This window comes from Ovis canadensis, chromosome 4 (assembly GCF_042477335.2).
Source record: "Ovis canadensis isolate MfBH-ARS-UI-01 breed Bighorn chromosome 4, ARS-UI_OviCan_v2, whole genome shotgun sequence".
In the NCBI taxonomy this organism is placed as follows: domain Eukaryota; kingdom Metazoa; phylum Chordata; class Mammalia; order Artiodactyla; family Bovidae; genus Ovis; species Ovis canadensis.
The window spans coordinates 79,271,340-79,294,222 of record NC_091248.1 but is presented as its reverse complement, the minus strand read 5'-3'; the positions used below and the strand labels follow the sequence as shown (position 1 = coordinate 79,294,222).

The window sequence follows — 22,883 nt, the reverse complement described above, 5'->3', positions numbered from 1 at the left end:
CTTGTGAAGAACTGTGACACAGAGGAGTCAACCAACCAGCTCTCCTTTCTCAGAGAGACGCTCTTACCTCTGGGACGTTTTCTTATATTTCCTCCTGTGGGAAAAGAAGCATAAATACAGATCAGAAGAGAGTCTGCTGCAGGTGGTAGGTGAGAAAAAGCTTCAGTGGGGATGGACACAGGGGTGAACACTGTAGAAAGCTCTCTCTGTGAGCCTGGTGGATCTCAAAGCCCACTTAAAAGTTCTGTGTTACAGAATGTTGTGCTTGAATGCACAGAACCACAGTCTTCGCAGTTACACATAGCATCCCCAGAGGATGTTCCGCCCTTTCCCCTCTGAGGGCACTGTAGCATCTTGGTTGAGATCAGACCTTAAAGACAGCAAAAACCAGGTTCAAATCTCAGCCCTTCAGCAGGTTCATGGGGTTGTTTAGGAATAAATGGGCAGATGCTTGCAAAGCATGTCTTATACCTGGCATATTAAGCGGTCAATAACTAGCTATTTGTACTGTCATTATTGTTACTATTATTCCCATCAGCTTGTAATGAAGTCTCTTTAAAGATTTGCCTTTTAAAATATAAATGTGTAATCATGCAGCTAGACCATAAGATCAGACATTAGGTCTTCACAGAAGGAAGGAATGAGGGAGGGGTCAATGGGAATGTCTAAAAGCAAAAGCCGTGAGAGGAGCATCAGGAACTTGCTACTCACTGGCTCAGCTGTGAGCTCGGTCCCCAGAAAAACAAGTCCCAGGAAGCACAGTGGCTGGAGGTCTACTCCACCTCTCCTATTTACTTTCCTCATTTAGCCAGGGGCAAATCTTTGGGGCATGGGGCTTCTCAGTCTATCAGAGGGAAGTTACATCTGCCCTGTCTCTCTTACCTGGGTCATTGTGGCATTCAAGGAGGAAATGGCCATAAAAGTTTATTTTCCAACGTATCCTGATGTTTTTCATGTTTGTGTCAACTTTTGTAGATTTCAAAGACCCTCAAAAGAGTTTTAGAAGACTCTTTACTGGAGGGGATTAGAGGAAAAGAAGTGGTGAGAGAGGAAAATGCACCTCCCAGGAGGATCTCCAGGAAGGGCAATGCTTCCCAGTTGTCCCTGGTTCCACATCAACATTCCCATTACAGTCACTGCACCAGGAAGCCAAGCCACTAATTTGCTAATAGAACTGTAAGTTGCACATGCTTTTTTTTTTTTAAGGCACAGATGTGTCAAATTCAGAATTCCTACAACCTATGACACTTTGTTCAAATGAAAACATACATGACAATGTGACATGTTAAATGAAGTAAGCCATGTATGGCACCAAACCCATAGTGTGATCTTGACCTGATATGTACAAAGAAAACACACCAGAGTGATAAGCATGAGCCCAGGGTAGTAGGTGAGTGAATCACTACTTTTATTTTTACTTGCATTAATTTTCTATATTTTCTATTTAAATGAGCACTTCTATTTTCAATGAGCATTAAATGAGGTTGCAATTAGAAAAAAAATATACAAAATATTCACATACCTATATACACATAGTCACATATACAGATATACATATCTATAGGATGAACACACAGAAATATTTACATGTTTGAATTATAATGTATAGGTACGAAAGAAGGTTAACCAACAGTTGACCTAATGAGTTAGGGCTTAGGGTATACAGTAAACTACCTGTATTCCAATCTTGGCTATGACACTCAGCTCTACAGTGTTGGACCATATATTTGACCCCTCTGAGCTTCAGTTTCTTCATCTGTAAAACGGGAATAATCAGAGCACCTCTCTCAAGACCTTACAGTGAGAAATAAAGATCACCCACCTAAATTTCAGCTCCCCAAAGGCAGGTTTTTTATATGCCTCTCCACTGTATCCCTGGAGAAGGAAATGGCACCCCACTCTAGTACTCCTGCCTAGAAAATCCCATGGATGGAGGAGCCTGGAAGGCTGCAGTCCATGGGGTCGCTGGGAGTCGGACACAACTGAGCAACTTCACTTTCACGTTTCACTTTCATGCATTGGAGAGGGAAATGGCAACCCACTCCAGTATTCTGGAGAATCCCAGGGATGGGGGAGCCTGGTGGGCTGCCGTCTATGGGGTCACACAGAGTTGGACACAACTGAAGCGATTTAGCAGCAACAGCAGCAGCCACTGTATCCCATTGCTTAAAACAATGTTTTGCACTCCTTCCCAAAACTGTGGTGGATGTGCACTGACCATCCTAGACACCCCTCTCCAGCAGTGACAGCTCACACTCACCAGGCAGTAACAAGGGCAGAGGTTTCATCTACAGGCACAGAGCACAGTGACCCATGGGTGTGACCCATGCCCTGGAACCTCGTTAGAACTGCTGTCTAACAAACTGAGATAAGGAGTGTTTGGCAAGCCTGGAAAATAACCCACTGAAAGTGTGCAAGGACCAAAGGTAAGGGGGCAATCAGACCAGATGGATGCCCCTGGTTCCCACCCAGAAACTCAACTAGTTCTATCAACAAAGGGCATCTTCAGAGGCCAGAAGAAAACAACCTTTGCTACTGGCTTCCACAGAACTCTCCCAGCATCTGCCAAGGACCACATACCAGCACCACTGAGAACCCTGAGAGCATCAAAATGGACAAAAATAAGAAAAGCTGCCATTTTCAGCAACTACTAGTAGCAAACACTTAACATATATCACTGCTGCTGCTGCTGCTGCCAGGCAGCAGGCAGGAACACTGGAGTGGGTTGCCATTTCCTTCTCCAATGCATGAAAGTGAAAAGTGAAAGTGAAGTCACTTAGTCTTGTCCAATTCTTAGCGACCCCATGGACTGCAGCCTTCCAGGTTCCTCCATCCATGAGATTTTCCAGGCAAGAGTACTGGAGTGGGGTGCCATTGCCTTCTCCAACATATATTACTAATCCTCATAATAACCCTGCTAAGATCCACTCTGTGAAAGAATCTGAATTCTAAAAAAGGAAATTAAGACATGTTACCAAAAGTGTTACTTTGTTCTAACAACCAAGACTGAGAAGTGGCTCAGGAAGTTTTGTCAGAGAGGTAGTTTTGATGGACTGGGGCAGGGGTTGGGGCTGGGGGGACAGAGTTTGACAAGGAGAAATATGTAAGAACATGGGGCAAGCAGGTGAGGAGGGTATGCTTGGTGGCCTCAAACCAGCTCAGCTCAGCCAGATTCAAAAGCAGATAGCAGGTTCTAGGTCTAAAAAGTGCTCAAAACAAAGCTAATCAAGAAAAATAATAAAATGTATACATTTAAAAAAAGAGGACACCAGAGAGAAGGGGGCGTCATCTCTTACATCACCCTGTGGAAAGGTGATAGGGCTCTGGAATGTGATAAACCTGGTTCCAAACCCAAGTTCTCCTCCTCTAACTGAGACTCAGACAAGCTCAACACTAGAGTAAGCTTTAGCTTCCACATCCCTAAAATGGGAGGAATGAGCTCAGAGAACATAGTGTATTGAATTACCTGGCACCGTGCATGCCATGTAAGGGCCATTCTAAAAGGTTTAGGACCCTTTGCCCCTCATTGTCAGTTTCTTGAGCCTAGGGGTCCTGTCATAGGGCTCACTGTGTCTATCCCAAGGGTGTGCACATCAACCAGCACATGTTGGCACACAATAAATGTCCGCTGGCAAAATAAATATATCATTTGTAGCTGTCACCCACAACTACCGAAATATGGGTTGTGCCTTTGGTAGACCCAAAAAAAGAGAGACCAAAAATCTGATTTTCAGTCCAACTCACCTCCCTGACACTCACTCCCCACCTTCGTCAATGCATTCCTGAACTCACACATTCTAAAGTTCTCCCTTCCCATCTTGTCCCATTTAGACAGACAGCTCCCTCATCAAAGGAGACCCAACCCAAACAGTGTCCTCTTACACTGGAGCTGAAAGGTCACACAAGAGAAAATACAGATCTTTGGAAATTGCTCTACTCAAGATCCTACTCACTGATCATCTTGACTCAGCAAGATGGTGAGGCCCAAGTCCTATGCTTTCAGCTAAGATATCACTTCCTCCTGAAAACCTTCTAGGGCCTCCCACACGGAATCATCCCTTTTGTGTGTTCCATGGTGACTGAGCTCATCTGTTACACTGATGGCAAGATCAAGGGCTTGTCCAGTATCTGCTAATGGTTCTCTCTTGCCTAACATGGTGCTTAACAAATGACAAGTGCTCAATACACTGTTGCTGTGTGAATGAGTGGATTTATCAAGACACTAACCAAAATGCTTTCTTTCTACTCATTTTTCTTCTGTTCAGTGATAATTCACTATAAGCAGTGAGGACATCTACCACAGACATGGTTTTCTACCCACAGGAGAAATGCAATGAGAGAAAGCCTGGGAGAGGACAGTGGTGGGATGCTCACAATTGTTGAACACCTCCTCTGTTCCTTGTCTGTTACCTAAATTAACTCACTTTGACCTCCGACAGACCTTAGGAGGTTAATGTCACTTTATAGTTGATGGAAGGGATGCCCAATGGCTCAGCAGGTAAAGAATCTGCCTGAAATGCAGGCGATACTGGAGATGCAGGTTCAATCCCTGGGTCAGGAAGATCCCCTAGAGAAGGAAATGGTAACTGACTCCAGTATTCATGCCTGGGAAATCCCAGGGACAGGAGACTGAAGGGCTACAGTCCAAAGTGTCACAAAGAGTCGGACATGACAGAGCAACTAGGCATACACACATACTTGATGGAAATGAGGATCAGAGAGTTTAAGTGACTTGACTAAGGATACAGAATCCTGAACCGATTGAGACAGAAAGCAAACTCTGAAATCCTCCAAGAAAACTGAGGAAATTAGTCAAATAAGTCAAAAGATGCCTGGAGGAAACTTAGACACTAGACAAAAACAAACAAAGCCAACAATAGAAACGTACTGGGCTCTTTCCATCCAAATGCAGGAAATGAGCTGGATTAAAAACTAGTTTATTCTTGGCCTTTTGTTTTTAAGAACTTCAACAGAATTTGCCCCTGAAAGACAAAGGAAATGTTTTTAAATGCTTTGTTTTGGTTTCTCAAACTTATTTTAAATTTATAATTTTTGAAAAATTAATACATCAGAAGTCCCAAGATTCACGTAGCTAGACTAAGCTGATTCAGACCATAGATAATGACCAAGCTGCTGTGCTCTGGAATCTGGACAGAGTAGGGGATGGAGAGAGCACAGCCCTACACCGAGGCAAAAGGCAGGACATCTTCATGAGGCCAGACTGAGGAAACTGCATCCATGAAAATCTGGACCACTTTGCAAGCTCTGTGCCCCGGAATGTACTCTGCCTTACTCACATGCACACATACATGGCATTGGTTGTTTGTTTACTTATTTGTTTAAGGAGAGGCATTATGGCATAGTGCTTGAGATCACTTACCTAAGCTAAACCCCTTCTCCGACTTACTGTCTAATAAGCTATGTGACCTTTGGCAACTTACATTACTTTCACAACCACCAGTCTCCTTATCCATTACATTTGGGCAACAGTAACGTGCACTTCACAGGCTGATGTGAGAGATGAATGTAGCAGTGGATGTAAAACACTGAGCACAGTGCCAGGCATCCGGTAAAGGTTCAAGTGCAAGTCAGCTGCTGTATTTAGAATAAAAATATCACATAACTAAGAATGATATAATTTCATAGGTTTCCAAATTTTGTTTGGAAAAAGAAAAGTCTTTCACTGATTAGAAATTTTTAAATAAAAAAAAGTTTAAGATTGTTTCTAAAGTAGAAAAACTGAATACCCAATTCTCCACGTTTTAGAACACCTGGGCCACAAAAAAGCAAGTGCTAATCTCAGTCCTACTAAGGGGAGAAGGAACTATATCCCTGCCCAGCTCTCTCTGTTCGCCCATGCCTACGGAGCCTGCAGGCTCTTCATTCTGACACCCATCCAGCAGTGGTCCCTGTTAGCCTAGCAGAACCACATGCTTTCCTCTAATGTCAAAGCTGGATTATTGCTCAGAAAGAAAGGGAAAGGAAAAAAAAAAAGGAAAAAAAGCTAGGTATTTAGGAACTAGACACTATGATAATCCTTAGAAATATCTAAAATTATCTTTTAAGAAAAAACCCTTTTTATTGATATTTCCCTAAAGGCTAAAGCCCAGTGAGTTGCTTACACACTCCCTAAGCATCCTCTAGAAGTTACAACTAAGCACAGAAATATCATGCTATAACTAGAATCAATGATGGACCATATCCATTCACCTGCTAGGCAAAGTAAAAGACTCCTGGTCTTCACTGAAAAATCAATATTTGATTAAGTCAGGAATGTTGCTATGGAACTGTGGATTGCCTAAGAAGTATCAAATAGTGTGTACATGTTATGTGTACAGGCACGTGTACAGAACAGGGGAAGTGATGAGCTCCCCTGGAAGCCTTCAGTCCCTTTATGTCCAGCTAAGCACATTCTGACAAGTGGCTACCGAGGCAAGAGCAACATCGAAAATCAAAGAGCACTGACCCCCAATATTTAAAAAGTTTCCTTAAAGCTGTCCGTGATTGTATCATCTAGACCCTTAACTTCTAGACCTTGAACTTCATTTTACCTCTCTTGGCCCCAGTCAGAGAGAGAAGGGATGAAACTAGGCCAACTTAAGGAGTGGTTCCAGCCACAGTAAACACAGTAAAGTAAAGCCAAGAGCCGAATAGACTCAGCAAGGAAATAACAAGAAACAACGGAGTGGGGAGAGCGAGGATGCTTTTAAAGAGCTTTGTTTGCTTTTTGGTAGCTAGGAGTTTCCAAAATACTGGACACACCTACAGCCACACGTAAGTTTCACACACTTCAAAGTCAAACAGAGGACCTGGGAATCCTTCCTGATCGCCTGGGTGAGTGAGAGCCAATTAAGCATTGAGGTTAAATCATGAAGTGCCTGGCAGTCTCACTTTTTTAAAGTGAGTATCTCTGAGTAAGAGCCATATGGTTACTGCAATAATGAGGTTTATAAATAGGCTTAATATCCAAACAATCTGGCTTAGAAAAACCAAAACTTGTGCTTAGGCTCCAGGTTGACAGCAAGATACCTCCCAGTTGAACACAAGAAGGTTTTCTGGTCTGGGAAATGGAGTACCCAACAACTCCACGTGCATGGTGAGAATTCCAGTTCTGCCCGAAACCTTCTCTGGGGTTTCTGGGCAATAATGACTCACACTGCTCCAGATCCCATCCGATTCCATCTCCATCCTTCCTTACTGAGATCACTACTGCTACTGATGCACAGACAGCTTTGGAAATTTTGGTTCTCAGGCCTCAGTTCCCTCAAGGGAGAGGAGATTGGGGGACAGAGTCAGAAAAAAAAAAAAGCACACAGCAAGACTCAGGGAATTAAATACACATTCTCACAAGTTCAGGTCACATGTGGTTCATTCATGTGAAAGTGGACTGAGATAAAATGCCACAAATGCCCGTGAAATAAGCAAGGACCTGAATGATCATCTGATCCTCTGGTTTTGTTTTTTAGTGGCATATGGGGTACAGACTGAACAGAACTGAATATCCCCAGAAAATTCCACTGAATCTGTCTTAAACCATTTGTACAGACTACTTTAGATGTTGCTGAAAATGGAAGGCCCTCATACATTTCTTCGCATTTCTACCAGTGATTTCATATTCCATGATACCCATGTTAAAACCTAGATTTGCAAAGCTATATATATTAATTGCTTAATGGATTTTCCCATTTTTAATTTTTTAATGTAAGTTTATTTTGATCTTCCTTGTTGCTTTATTACTTTGTAAAATTTTATTTATTTATTTATGGCCACACCACTCAGCACATGGGACCTTAGTTCCCCAACCAGGGATTGAACTCCCACCCCCTGCGGTGGAAGCACAGAATCCTAACCACTGGACCACCAACGAAGTCCTCCCATATTTTTAACAAGTAAATACCAATGGGGGGGAATATATGTATATATATATATATATATATATATGTATATATATATATACATACATATATATATAGCAATTTCCTGGCACATTCAAGCAGACTATTTGAGGGGAGAAGGAGAAAAAGATACTAGAGAAAGTGAGTTTTTCTTCTCTTACTCGCTCAAATATTTAACTGATAAGCTACAGAATGAAAAACCATGTGGGCAACGATTCTCTTTTCCTACTCTGCCAAAGATCCAAGGCAGAACCAAAAATAATGAAATGACATAAACTCACTTTCACCTGGAATAACCCAACAATTAGGAAAGATTTGTTTCTGCTTCAATTTTCTAAAGAATTTTTCTGCCAGATTGTCTACTGGGGAAAATTCTCCTATAGATTCATACTCTTTCATTTAGGGCTCTTAGAAAATTAAGATCATGTTTGGGGACAGCAACTCCCAAAGTATAGAATTCCAGTATGTTTAAACTACTGATGCGATCAAAGTCAAGTGAAGGAAACCTTCGAGAGAGTGGTGTGGGGTTGAGGATGGTGAATCAGAAAACTGAGAGCATCCTCATCTGAAACAGAGCCGTGCATAAGATACTCAATGTTTAACTCATTTCTGGGAGCAAATGTGTTTCTGTCTAGTGCTGGCTTGGTTGTGGCAAAAAGAGAAATCTCTAAAGAGAAGATTTAGTACAAACTACACGACCCCCAGTGCCTCAGTGGTCAAGAATTCACCTGCAGTACAGGAAACAAAGGAGACACAGCTTTGATCCCTGGGAAGATCCCCTGGAGGAGGGCATGGCAACCCACTCCAGTATTCTTGCCAGGAAAGTCCCATGGAGAGAGGAGCCTGGAGGGCTGCAGTCCATGGGGTCGTAAAGAGTCAAAGACAGCTGAAGCCACTGAGCATGCACGCACACACACACACACCCACGCCCACACCCACACCCACACACACACACAGGAAGTCCCATCTGTACCAGCAACAACTCACAGTCACTCCACGCAGTCCCCAAGGCGCCCACATTCTCACAGGCCTGTGTCTTCATCGCCCCCCGTCCCCAGCCCCATCATTTGCCTGCAGACAGCTGTTCAGACACAAATATCCAAATCTCCTGGTCATGCCTGCTTCTCTCCTGGGCCTGGGTTAAAAATTCCAGCACTCAGATTACTGTCTAACAGGCCCTAAAATATGACCCCTTCCAAAAGAAAGCTGAAACCTTCCTGTGAAAAGCATTATTTGTGAGCAGATCAAGCACTGTTTCCCTCTAGCTTAATATCCACTGCTTACAGCTGGGCAGTGAGCCCATCAGTGGCACCAGTGAAAAAATATAGAAAGGCTGTTAGAAAAAGAAAACAGAAAGTAAATGCCACACTTGTAGAAGTCCAAACAGTACTTTTTTGCATAAGTGATCTATCCCTCCATTCACATATTTACTTGCACTTACAGTGTTCTAAGTACAGTAAAACTGTGTGGGTGGGAACGGGAGAGATTTTTGTGACCTTCTTCCTGGAAGCCTGGCTCCTGCTTAGATAAACATCAATGAGACAGCTGAAAACAAAAATATTTCTTAGTATCTGTGACAACACTGCCAGAAGGGAGATAAATCCAAAGGATTGAGACAAAATCTCACTCTGCAGATATATTCCTGAAACCAGAGGAGGGGTGGGTTTTTAATTGAATTATCCAGAGAGATGCTTGAATTTTCTACTCTATTTTTCCCATGTAGATTTAGCCAGAACAAAAATGTATCTTCTGCCAAGTTTAACTTCAGAGGGCAGTCTAATGTTTTTTAAGCCTTTCCTATCTACTTCCATAGCACTCCTCCGTCTTCCTCCCAACTTGTTATCATAACCTGCTCCCGGCAGAAAGCAGCTGTTGGTCATTTATAATTTCAGGTGAATGTTAAGTCAATCCAACAGCTCCTTGAAAGCAGAAGTCCTTCTTGTTTCCTCTAAAATCTTCTCTCACAACAGAATCATCTAGAGTAGGCTGCTGTCTGGACATACACTCCATAAATTTCAGCAATTTAAATATGGCAAAAGTAAGGTCAATGCTCAAATTACAGGGGGAAAAAAACCCACTCACCTAGCAGATGCACTCCTAGAGCCCATTCAGAGCTCCAGTCAACTGAATGAATAGGTTGAGCATTCAAACTAAATTCTCCTCAGCTACAGTTACCTTCACTGAATCTGTCCAAACTCCCAGAAACAAGTGCTTTGAACAATTCTTTCATTTTTCTAACCATGACTAATTTCACTCAGTGGTTTCATAGGCAGAATGGCAGTTCTAAGCATTTATAAGGCGTGATTTACAATGTGCTACATGTGCTTAGTTGCTCAGTCGTGTCTAACAATCTGCAACCCCACGGCGTACAGCCCACCAGGCTCCTCAGTTCATGGAATTTTCCAGGCGAGAATATTGGAGTAGGTTGCCATTTCCTAATCCAGGGCATCTTCCTGACCCAGGAATCGAACCTGTGTCTCCTGCATTAGCAGGCAGATTCTTTACCACTACACTCCCTGGGAAGCCCGGATTTACAATAATTCACCCTTATATTTCACAAATCAGCCACAAAGGATGCTATTCATGAAAATGTTTATAGTTTCTCATAGTAACAGACCAGGCTCCAAGTAACAACCTAGAATAGTATAGTAAGTAAAAGTAAAAAGTCGCTCAGTAGTGTCCGACTCTTTGCGACCCCGTGGACTGTAGCCTACCAGGCTCCTCCATCCATGGGATTCTCCAGGAAAGGATACTGGAGTGGGTTGCCATTTCCTTCTCCAACCTAGAATAGTAACAACCTAGAATAATATAGTAAATATAAAATATTGAGGGGGGTAATTTAAAGACTTGTAAGACCTCTTAGCATATTAAAAAGCAGAGACATTACTTTGCCAACAAAGGACTGTGAAGAAAGCTGAGTGCCAAAGAATTGATGCTTTTGAACTGTGGTATTGGAGAAGACTCTTGAGAGTCCCTTGGACTGCAAGGAGATCCAACCAGTCCATTCTAAAGGAGATCAGCCCTGGGTGTTCTTTGGAAGGAATGATACTGAAGCTGAAACTCCAGTACTTTGGCCAACTCATGCAAAGAGTTGACTCATTGGAAAAGACTCTGATGCTGGGAGGGGTTGGGGGCAGGAGGAGAAGGGGACGACAGAGAATGAGATGGCTGGATGGCATCACCGACTCGATGGTCATGAGTTTGAGTGAACTCCAGGAGTTGGTGATGAACAGGGAGGCCTGGTGTGCTGTGATTCGTGGGGTCGCAAAGAGTTAGACACGACTGAGCGACTGAACTGAACTGAACTGAAGACCTCTTAGAGCCATCCTCAGACAAGAATCAGAGAAGTAGAGAAAAAAAGGGGGGGGGGATATTAATCTGAATCTGAACTACTAAAACACACTGGGGAGTAGTTTTAATATTAGTAGACTAATATTCCACTGCTGGATTTATTCAGTGTCTCTAAAGTATAGGAAAAGTCTTGGTTATTTAAGAATTTCAAGTGTTTGGAATCTGGATAAATAGTATTTAATGTTCTTTGGATGTCCAATAGTGACTTTCAGCCAAAATACATCCTCAAGTTGATTTTCATGCTGCTAGTGGCCTCAAGGGAAAGGAAAGCTATATTTTAATTGAAGACTGAATACTGGGTCCCTGCAATAGGCCTTTGGAAGGGAGTGGAAAAGAATGGTGGGAGGACCACGTTTGGATGGCTTCCCAGGTGGTGCTAATGGTAAAGAACCCACCTGCCAACGCAGGAGACATAAGAGACACAGATTCGATCCCTAGATCAGGAAGATCTGCAGTAGGAAATGGCAACTCGCTCCAATATTCTTGCCTGGAAAATTTCATGAAGACGTCTTACAGTAGAGGAGCCTGACAGGCTATAGACCATGGGGTCACAGAGAGTCGGATACGACTGAAACAAATTAGCAGGAAAACAGCTGTCAGGATAAAAGGCCATGAATGAGGCAGAGGTCACGTGAAGGGTGAGCACTATCGCAGAACTATGGGTGCTCCAAGAGTCAGAGGCCCAGTGTGTGTGCCACAAGACACCTTGGGAGCAGCAGCACAGGCTGCACCCACTGGACAAGCCTATACAACAGGATGGCCTCCTGCAAGGTGTAGGGAGCTCCATCCACCCAGCCAAGCTCCACCAGACCCTTCTGCAGCGGGCAGGCTCCAAGCTCCTAGTCTCCCTGCCTGGCTCACGCCCAGCAGTCCCCACAAGGTCCGAGACAAGAGCCTCATTCCATTTGGTTTCTTATGTCATGGTCTCTTTCTGCCTTTAAAATAGCAGAAACGACCCCACCTAGCCCCCAGGTTTCTGTCTTTGCTGCAAACCCATCTTGTGATGGACATGACACTACCAGTCAATACAAGGGGTCTTAAGCAAAGCTATATAAATGTGCCTCACAATTAATCATTATTTTTCTTAGCTGTCCCTCCAAAAGCTATGAGGTGGGTCATGTGAGCACTCTCCCTCCATAAGAGGAAACTGGAACCAAGGAAAATGAACCAAAGAAAATTGAAGACAGAAAACGGAGCTAGAAATGAAGAAATCTCTCTGCTTAGGGCTACTTCTCAAAAGACAGAGGCTGTAGAGCCATCAAAATAATAAACACTTGGTTGCAAAATACTGAGTTGTAATTAGCTAGTGCTATGCTTCGTTGCTCAGTTGTGTCTGACTCTTTGTGACCCCATGGACTGTAGCCCACCAGACTCCTCTGTCCTTGGGGATTCTCCAGGCAGGAATACTGGCGTGGGTTGCCATGCCCTTCTCCAGGGGATCTTCCAACCCAGGGATTGAACCTAGGTCTCCTGCGTTGAAGGCAGATTCTTTACAGTCTGAGCCACCAGGGAAGCGCAATTAGCTAGTAAGTTAGCACAACCAAATTATGACAAGCAAGTGACGATGTACTAATAATATACTGTATTAGTATTCAAGTATAGAAATTTTCATTCTAAATTTAAGAATCTACTTAACCCTTTTTGATATTCACCTCTTTCTCCCCTTCCATATATATTAAGAACATAATTCAGGGAGACAATCCATCTTTATTAGGAGAAGAAAAGATTCAAAAACAGTCCCTCAAACATAAATGTCTTCCTTCTCTAAATCCTAGGACATTGTGTCAATGTCATTTATCCAGCAATTAAATATTTTTGTCCACACTTTGTCTTTTTTTAACTTTTCACCTCTATAAAGAATTGTCTCCTTAACTAGACTATAAGTTTCCCAAAAGCAGGGCTTTTTTTTCTAATATTTTCATTATCTCTTCTGAAGCTCCTAATATCCAATATATAATAGCAATCCAATAAAAAATATGCTGAACTTTCTGACATTTGCAATTAAATGGGAGAGTGGAAGGCCCAATTAATACCCTAAAATATGTAATCTGTGGGAAATAAACAGCAATTTTTTACATTATTCATTTGGATTTGCTTTATTAGTGAGATTCAGATGAAGCCCCTCTTCCCTGTTCATCTCTTTGCAAGGCTTTAACTTACAACTATGACTCTCAGACCTTAGGCTCCAGGCCAAAGGTCTCTCCATGTTTTTTAGGCTGTTATTACTAACAGCTGCTTGGACCTTCCATATGTGGTCCAAGATATGCTCCAGTTCACCACATCTAAACCCAAATTTATCATTCTGTGCATCCAAGTCCACACTTCTCTCTGTGGTTTTTAACAAGGCAAAGACACCAAACTCACTAAGACATCTGAGGCAAAACAAACTTGGAAGACAACTTCTCTCTCTCTCTCTCTCCCTCCCTCTCTCTGCTCCTTTCTAATGTCAAACGTGCCTCCTATTCATTCCTCCTTGGTGGTACTACCATCACTGAAGAATCTTCTCCAACTCATCTCCAGGCCTCAAGTCTCTTCTCCAACCTGTCCTCCAGACTTCTTCCAGAATATCATCTTAAAATTAAAATCTCCTTTTGTTACTCTCTAGCTTAAAGTCTTTTAACACTGCCTTAGAACTCAAGGAATAAAATGTAAAGCCCTTGAAATTACATGCATCCCAAAAAAAGATTCCCTGAAAGATGAATGGAGAGTGCCCAGAATACATTTGTATGTGTGTATAATGTGCTCAAATGGCAAACCATTCACGTATTCTTGCCTAGAGAATCCCATAGACAAAGTAGCCTGGAGGGCTACAGTCTATAAGGTCGCAAAGAGTCGGACATGACTGAAACAACTTCGCTCACACAAGCGCACACACACACACAACGTATTCAAGTACCTGCCTCCTTAAACTATGAGCATGTAGAGTTTTGAATAAACCAAAAATAAATTTTTTAAAAAATTCCATGTATCACTGCCTGGCCCCTGCTTTCCTTTCCAACTTTATCTCTCCCTCCTCCCATCCCTCTGAACCTTGGCACACTGTTACCTCCACTTACTAGCTTTATCTATCCCTCAATATTGTACTCGATGAGCTGCCAGAGGGTACTTCACAGTTACCTTTTAAAGAAAAATATCTAAGGTCTTACACAGGAAAGGTAACCCTGTTTCTTGGACAGCTGATGGACCAGGGACCAATGTGGGGGCCCACTGCCTCCAAGGTGAGCTGGGAGATTTCCGTCCAACAGCTCCATGTTGAATGACTGCAACTAGACCCAAACGCACTCTCTCCCTTGGGATTCCCAGTAAAAGGTGAGCACAGGGAACGGCACTGGACTCAGGCTGTATTCCTAGTAAGTAGGCGCAGCTTCCCCAGTGGTCCGTCAGAACAGCTCAGAATTCTGAGCTCATTTATTCTGGACTGACTGGATGACTCCCTGTTTTCCTCATGTTGCTGCAAAAGGCTAACATGAATGAAAGAAATCTGTGCGCATTTCTTCCTCGTGACTCCAAGGACTCTGCTCACATTGTCTGCAGCTCACTGCTCACACCTTCTCTGGCCCTCCCAGGAGGAAGTAGCTCCCTGCACATCCCTTTGTAACTACAGTCAACACTTCTAGGTGTTCATCTCTTTAGCTATATAGCCTTATAGCTTATCTACTTTGGCACATCCAGAGTTTATCAAAGTAACTGGCACATAATAGACACTCAGTAAATGTTAAGTGACTAAACTTCTGAACAGCTGCCTGACCATTGATGACCCTATTTTTAAAAAATGTCAGATGAGTAGAAAGAAAATACAGAATGAGAAGGTTTTATTAAATGAGAAACATGAAACTAAAGATCTAGGCATCTTTGCCTATGGATGCCCCCCTACCCCCTGGCCTACTTTTGATGTATAGTTTGGAAAAGTCACTTAAGTTCTCTGTACTTTAGTGGGATTTTAGTGAAGACTTTCAGAGACCCCAAACTCAAAGGAGCCTAAGCAGGAACAGAGCATGATGGATTCATGTAGCTGGGACAGCAGACTGAACCAGATAAACAACTGTAGGAATGGGGAAATGTGGGACCCCGGGATTTTCACTCCTTCTCCCCTCTGCTTCTCTGTAAGTGCTGGCCTATCTCTGGTCATTGAAATGTCCTCTCCATGCAGTAAGAAGTGAACCCAGCAGCAACCACCAGGAGAACCCAGGAAAAGGCAAAGCAGCACCCTCCCTTGGCCAATAGAGAATCTCAGTGGAGGACTCTACTGCTTGGGTTCTGTGCCACACTTGAGAATGACCCCTGTTGGCAGAAAGGCAAAAATTCTATGATTGACCAATCTGGCATCTGGAGCCCAGGGGACCCGGGAGGAGGGAGTAGGCAAAGGAGTTAGGGGACAGGGTCTACTGCCATAATAAGGCGGGGATGGGGGGAAGCATGCTGGATAGTCAGAAACAATAATTCCAGTTTGTGACCTTAATAACCATACATTTGGGGATACTTCAGTAACCAAAACAGACCCCCAAAATACTATGCCTTCAGAGACAATAAACATAAGAAATCATACCTCCATTTATATTCATAGTACTATTTTAGATAATGTGAAAAAAGCATCAATCATCTTTACAGAGTGTTACATAAGCATAACAGTTATTGTATTGACTACCTCATAGTTGGGCAAAACAAATACATGATGGCTTAATTACCATTGTGACAATAAATGCCAAGAAATAAGGGAAACCTGTTCTCTTGCCCTCAATTAAAAAAGAGAGAGAGAGAGCACCCTTTTGTCATCATATAACAAGAAAAGCTCTTGGTTGGAACCCAAGGTACAAGTTATGACTCAAACCCAGAGCACCGTGAGGCTGCCCCTCATCACCAGAGGAAGCAAGTGCACTCATCATATTTTCCCTGACTGGAAGATTCCCTAACAAAACAGCCATTGGGAGGGGCCCTTAACAACTCCACCCACACTCCTACAGAGGAAAGAGCTAGGACAGCAGCACTTGGGGGACAGCTAAGGAAACAGAAACGCTCACCAAAAAAGGCTCTTCTCAGAAACACAAGAGGACAGCACCCCCCTGACAGACATCATTAAGAAGGCTCAGGTGTATAGTGTGTGTTCCCTTCCAGCTTAGAGAGATGTGAGCATGTGTAGGAGAGGGCTATGGAGGAGGCTGAGGAACATCACCCCCTCCTTGAACCACAGATGGCCTCCACACAGTGGTGGGCAGCACCTCCCTCAAGGGAAGAGGGAGTTATCATAATAAACACCTGGGCTTGCAGGGTTTTGTCATCTCAGCGGTGGTAGACAGTGCTCAAAATTCACTTTTCCAATATCTGATGTACTATTATGTATGCTGAGGATGTCACAAGGTTAGATTAAGAGTTCTTCCTAATTCTTTCCTAGAGAAATACATCAAACAGTCCTAGCTTTCAAATATGTATTGGTAATTTACTGTAGACCACATAGTATTTGTAGGCACTGGAGATACTTCAGTAACCAAAACAGACCCCCCCCCCCAAAAAAAAAAAAGAACTATGTCCTCAGGGAACATATATTTTAGTTGGAGGAAGTAAACATAACAAATAAATTAAACATATAGTAACAAGATAGTGAAACACCCTAAAGAAAAAAGTAGAGTGCGGAAAGGGGGATGTGTGGGACTCACAGTATATAGAGGATCACCCCCTATGTTCTCTGCACTGTAGATTCTTGGCAATAATCCTCTTGCTGCTGGTAAAGAGCACTCCAGACCAGTGCAGGAAAGAGGAGAGGTAAGGGGAGGAAACGAGAGAAGCTAGCTAAATGGAAGCCTTGGCCTTCCCAGCTTTCCACCTGAGTTTAGATTCCTGTGCCCAACCTGGGCAATGATGTTAATTAAACCCACCACCCATTTAGTTCATGAACTATGGTGTTGATAGTATCATGTGACCTATAAGCCTATAATCTTCATTTTGAATATTGAAAAGTTTACCTCTGAGTCTTCATGCTTCTTTCATCACATACTGAGTAAGGACCAACTATGTACCAAACCTTGTTCTAGGCACTAGAGGTTACAGCAGTGAGCAAGACACACACAGTCACCACCCTAAAGAACTTACATTTTAATTGAGGAGATGAAAAATTCAAAAACTGATTCAATAAGCAAGATACTTACAAGAAGGAGACAGATACCAGTGAACAGTCCAGGCAGGAGACGATCAAGTCCTGAACTTAGATGGCTCTCAAATGAGCTGAACCAAATTTCTGACTATCTCTGGTCACGTATAAAGCCCCTACTATAGGGTGTCATGATAATAAATTGGTGTAAAAATCCAACTATGGCTATTGAGTCTTTCTAAAACGTGGAAGAGCAGCTTCTTTTCTCTTATTGTTAATGCACTGTGCAGACAAAGAGATACACATCTTTCCATCTCCTAATGTTTCTATTTTGTTAACTGCAGACGTGTTATTCCAAGGTGCATAAAAAAGCAGGTGCTTTGGTCTCCAGAATCTTTAGCAACTTATTACAGCACTACTGTTTTGTTTTATTTTAAAGTGGTAGTAAGAACCATAACAGTAGTAAAAAAAATAATGTCGTAACAATAGTAACATGTCCTTTTTCAAATTAGAACCTGAAGTTACAGATCTCCTGGGACTGCTGCTGAGCAGGATGTTTCAGCAGGAAGGGTAAAAAGAGAAGGACTCAAAAACACACGCTTGGAAAAGAATCAACCCACACCTTTTATGTTGAAAAGTACAAGGTGCTGGGTAAACAGGAGAGACATGGAAACAAAAATGCACATACATCACACCCAGCAATCTGGGGAGAGACGCCTAACTGATGAAACAGAGGAAGTCACGAGACAGTGTGTTCACTCTAAGCTCCAAAGACTTTTTCATATGTTTCCCACCTCAGCCTAGCTGATTTGCCCAAACCCTCTACTCCAACCTGAGGAGCTCTGTTGAGTTGGTTGAAACTATAAAGCAGCCTAACAGAAGCAGTTTCTGAGTATGTGCACAGGAGTCCCTCCTGCTGGGATGGCAAGGAGACCAGCTTGACAACACCTTGACCCTGTATATACCAGGGACCCAGACTTTGTGGATGCAACAAACTTTCTGTGTGCACCTCAATATGATGAGATGGAATGTTCATTACGTAGGACATGAACTTGTAAACACCTCTGTGAAAGAGGCGCTGCATTGCATGCATCTCAACTGTTGGAAGAGCCTGCCAGCCAAAAAGACAAGATTTCCACCTAAGTTTACAGCCTCTGCTTGCAGCAGCCAAACAATCCAAAACTCATGCTACTTGGCATGGTTTCCCATTTAGATCAATGGAGATGAAACTCACTTTGTTACTGATGGAAGGGCTCTTACAAGGTACACTTTAAATAGGGATGCCTTAAAGAAACACTGCTTTCCTTTAGAAACTCTGAATATCCTGGTTGGAATGCAGTCTCCCCCAAGATGAAGATAACTCAGATCAGTGCCTTTCTGATTTGTTTTGGGGTATGCATGTGTGCGTGTACATGCGCAGGCATACATGTGTGCTTTCAAAACATAACTGCAGCAAAACAAACTACGAAGGAGCTGTTTTCCTATCACCGCCCTTGGTGCCCTTGGTAGGAACAAAGTACCTGGAGAATATACTTGGAGAAAACCTATTTTTTTTTAATCTGCACTAGATATTTGATGGCAAATATCTGGTAGTTGTGGAAGGTATCTTTGGAACCTACCTGGTCAATTGAGAAGCAAGCTGTAACCATACAGCTGTCACTACAGCTTCCTGACTGGGATAACCAGCAGTTCACTGTTTAAGAAATCTTGTCACAGAAAAAAAAATGTGTACTTTCAGATCACTTCTCCTCAGCACCCAAGAATAGGCAGAACCCAATGAAGTGAATGAAATTCAGAGATCTCTGTCCCTCAGTCCAGCTAGAACTCTGGCCACCATATTGAAAACAAATGACCTATTTCAGTGTTCAGATCTCGCTAGGAAACTCCAATATTGTTTCTGAACCCTACTGTCTCCAAAAACAGCCCTTCCTTCCAGTAACTTTTCCTGCTAGAAAGAATCCTAAGAAAATATCTGAAGTTGCAGTAGGCTAGGGAGAGGAAGATTTAACAGCCAGAAAACATATTGAATTTGAACTGTTGGTAAGTTCTTGGACCACCTGCCAAGGTGTCTGCAAGCATTTTCCAGAGAATAACTCTTCCTTTCATTAAAAATCTGTGATCTGGGTCCCCAAACTTTTCTCCCCTGATCAATTAAAAAAAGAAATATCTCCATGAATATTGAGCTATACTGTAAGTGAAATCTAAGGACATCTCCTTTTCCCCAAAGAAAGCATGACTTGGAAACAGCAAGGCATTCTACAGCACTCAGAAAGACACGTCTCATTGTTGAAAGAAAGGCAGCAGTGACTGTAATTAACTAGGAAGCGGTTGTGGAACTTCTCCCGCTGTATTTAAAGGGCCATGCAGGAGTGAGGGTGAGCAGTCGTGACCGGGGCTATGTAGTTAAAATACTGATGAGAGAAGGAAATGGGGCAAGAGAAATAAACAGGTTTACTTACAGCCCTCGGAGCCGAAGCCAGATTTTCTCGATCTGTTCGGGTTGCAGGTATTTCAGAGAGTTGCTCTCAAATTCTTCAATCTCCTTGGTGGGCGACTCCATAGCTGCAGGTTATCACTGGGAGTGAGGCCCAAGTGAGTTTGGGCTGTCCCCTCCCGCCTCCTCGCCCAGTCCAGCCCTCCAGCTCCAGCCCTCCAGCCCTCCAGCTCCAGCCCAGCGCCGCGCGTCTGCCTCACTTTCTGCGTGCGCGCCCCTTTCTGAGCCCCCCAAATCCTGGCTTAAAGCGGGCCGGGAGAGCCGGCGACCCTAGGCCCAGATGCCCCCCGGAGGCAGCTGCGGGAACCAGCCACGCTCCCGGGCTAGTGTCAAGGGTAGGAATTGTGCTTTTGCTCTAGGAGAAAGCACCTCGGACCTACTCGTATTCTTTTTTTTTTGGTCCTCAAACAAAGCCGCGGGAGCGAACCGTGTGGCAGCTGGATTGTAAGGGAAAGGGAGGACCGCGAAGGGAGGAGAGGCGGCGAGGAGAGAGAAAGTGAGAAGGGGAGAGTGGGGAGAGGGATGAGCCCAGAAGGAGCCAGCGCGGGGCCGGTCTGTCTGACCCTGAGGCCGCACACCCTGGCTGCGCCAGCGCCCCCTGCCCTGGGGCGCCCCGAGGCTCCCCCTCCCGGTCCCTCTCTCCCTGCCCCGCTGCCTTCGCGCCCCTTCTCTGTTTTCTGTCACTTACCAGCAGCTCTGCTGACAAGCGAGAAAACTGACAACTGCGAAGAGTCGTCTGCGAGCGCGCAGGGGCCGGCGTCAGGTCTGGCACCCGCGGGCGCGAAGGGAGGGGCGCGCGGAGCACTGCCGTCTGCGGGGCACAAGCTCGCGGGGCTCCAGCCCCACACCCGGAGACCCGCGCGCGCCAGGGCGGCACGCTGCGGCGCAGGGCCCCCAGCCCCGCGTCCCGATGGCTCCCGAAGCCCGCACAAAATGAACAGCACGGCACCACACTCGGAAATCCCAGGAAACCGAGGTCTGTGTCCTCCCCGGCGGCTGGCGGGGCGAACAGCCAAGGTGAGGTTCCGCGGAGTTCGTGCTCGGAGCTTTCATTCACAGCGCTCAGTTCCACGCCCGCCAGAGAGCCGGTTCCATTTTGAAATATTAAAGCAATTGACAGGAACTAAAGTAACCACACATCACACTTAGAAAGTCTCGATATATTCTTCCTCTCCGCTGCCAAAAAAAAATGGTGTGAAAAAAGGAAAATATAAACAAAAGTAAGGCGGTAGGAGTTTCCACTGACAGACTCTCAAAGGGTCCCAGCAGGGCTGTGCTGGGCAGATGCTGACAGTGGAGAGGAGTTTTAGCTCACGAGGCTACAACTCAGTATCTGAGTCCCCCGAGGTCATTCACAATGTCAATAAAGTGAATTGCTCAAACAGAACGGGATCAGGTATGCAGTAAGGGGAGGAGGGAAAGAAGAGAAAGGCGCTCAGTCGGGTCTTTTCGACTCTTTTCGACCCTATGGACTATACAGTCCATGGAATTCTCCAGGCCAGAATACTGGAGAGGGTATCCTTTCCCTTCTCCAAGGGATCGTCCCAACCTAGTGATCGAACCCAGGTGTCCTGCATTGCAGACGGATTCTTTACCAGCTGAGCCACAAGGGGAGGCGGGAAGTGGGATTCAAAAAGAGCCCAAAGACAGAAAAAGAAAGACTCTGACAATTTGATTTCAGCCCTGACATCACAGACTGGTGGTCAAACTCCCTTCTAAATGCAGCCATCACCACTTCCCAGGGGCCATGTCAAACCTGGGACTCAGGGCTCCTGAGATTCAAGACACAGCTTGCCCCCATAATGGTATTTTCCTCCACTGGCAGTTAATGATTCTTCCAGTTACACTCCCAGTATTCTTTTTCTGTCCATCAGATATTTGCCTGCTTCTCAAAATTAAGATAAATGTAAAGGTGAGAACTAGCTTTTCTCCACTGGTCAAGCAAAATTCCATTCAAGTGGCCTTGATAAAGAAAAATTTAAGAGTGTTTAAATCCTAAAAGCTCATCCATTGGGAAGTGGGCATTTATTTTCCAGAAATTAGAGTTAAGAGTGATGAGGATGGCATGGCTGGCCTCATTCATTCCAGTGGAAAAGGTATCTGCTTCAAGGTGAGATGACAGAACTTTTTGACTAAAAAGGACTCACACACTCACCTACAACAGTCTTAAGTCACCTCATTAAACTTGGTTCTTAAGGAGTTTCTGGAAGCACTTCCAGTTCCACTGAGTTAAAGGCAAAGGCAGCATTAAGCAGTCAACATATTAACGTAAAATTCATTTACCTAAATGAAACCAATTTACTCACCCAATGTCACCAAGCTCAGAACAGTGACCTGGTGGAATCAGACGTTAAGAAGTTATTTTAATGACTTGTTTGGGAGATGCAAAACAGTGTATGATACCCAAATGGAGTTCCCATCAGACTGTATACCTTGGGCAACCTGCTATCATAATATGGAAGCACAGTAATGATAATAATAGTGAGCACATATTGAAACTTTCCACAGTCCCAACCCTGTTCTAAGGGCTCTGCCTCTGCTGCTGCTAAGTAGCTTCAGTCGTGTTCGACTCTGTGCGACCCCATAGATGGCAGCCCACCAGCCTCCGCCGTCCCTGGGATTCTCCAGGCAAGAACACTGGAGTGGGCTGCCATTTCCTTCTCCAGTGCATGAAAGTGAAAAGTGAAAGTGAAGTCGCTCAGTTGTGTCTGACTCTTACCGACCCCATGGACTGCAGCCTACCAGGCTCCTCTGTCCATGGGATTTTCCAGGCAAGAGTACTGGAGTGGGTTGCCATTGCCTTCTCCGTCTAAGGGCTCTACATTCACATAATACCAACAACAATATTATAAAGAAAATGCTATTATTATCTCCATTTTATAGTAGAAAACTGAAGCACAAGGTTATCTAAACCTACCAGGAAGAGAACTGAACTGGAAAAGGCCAGAGTTTGAGTTATGACTCATTACCTTATCCAATACAAAACAGTCCCCTTCACAGGATCCCATTTTCCACATCTTTAAAGAATTTATGCAAAAAGTTTTTTTATGTCTGTTTCACC

General features: G+C 44.0%; 1 protein-coding gene across 11 annotated transcripts in view; it reads right to left on the bottom strand.

Moving 5' to 3' along the window:
• PDE1C (phosphodiesterase 1C) overlaps positions 1-22,883 on the bottom strand; it is a 541,038-nt gene that overhangs the window by 306,898 nt on the left and 211,257 nt on the right. For 3 of the 11 annotated variants that reach the window (XM_069588077.1, XM_069588079.1, XM_069588080.1), the window contains exons 1-3: positions 20,511-20,984; positions 19,788-19,890; positions 68-94 (exon numbers count right to left, since the gene is read on the bottom strand). The exons of 6 other annotated variants lie outside the window; for them this stretch is intronic. In XM_069588077.1, the coding sequence (XP_069444178.1) occupies positions 68-94; positions 19,788-19,888 (128 nt within the window). In that variant the 5' untranslated portion in view covers positions 19,889-19,890; positions 20,511-20,984. Of the gene's footprint in view, positions 1-67; positions 95-19,787; positions 20,374-20,510; positions 20,985-22,883 lie in introns of those variants that run through there. 2 more of the 11 variants (XM_069588078.1, XM_069588081.1) reach the window with 1 other exon arrangement.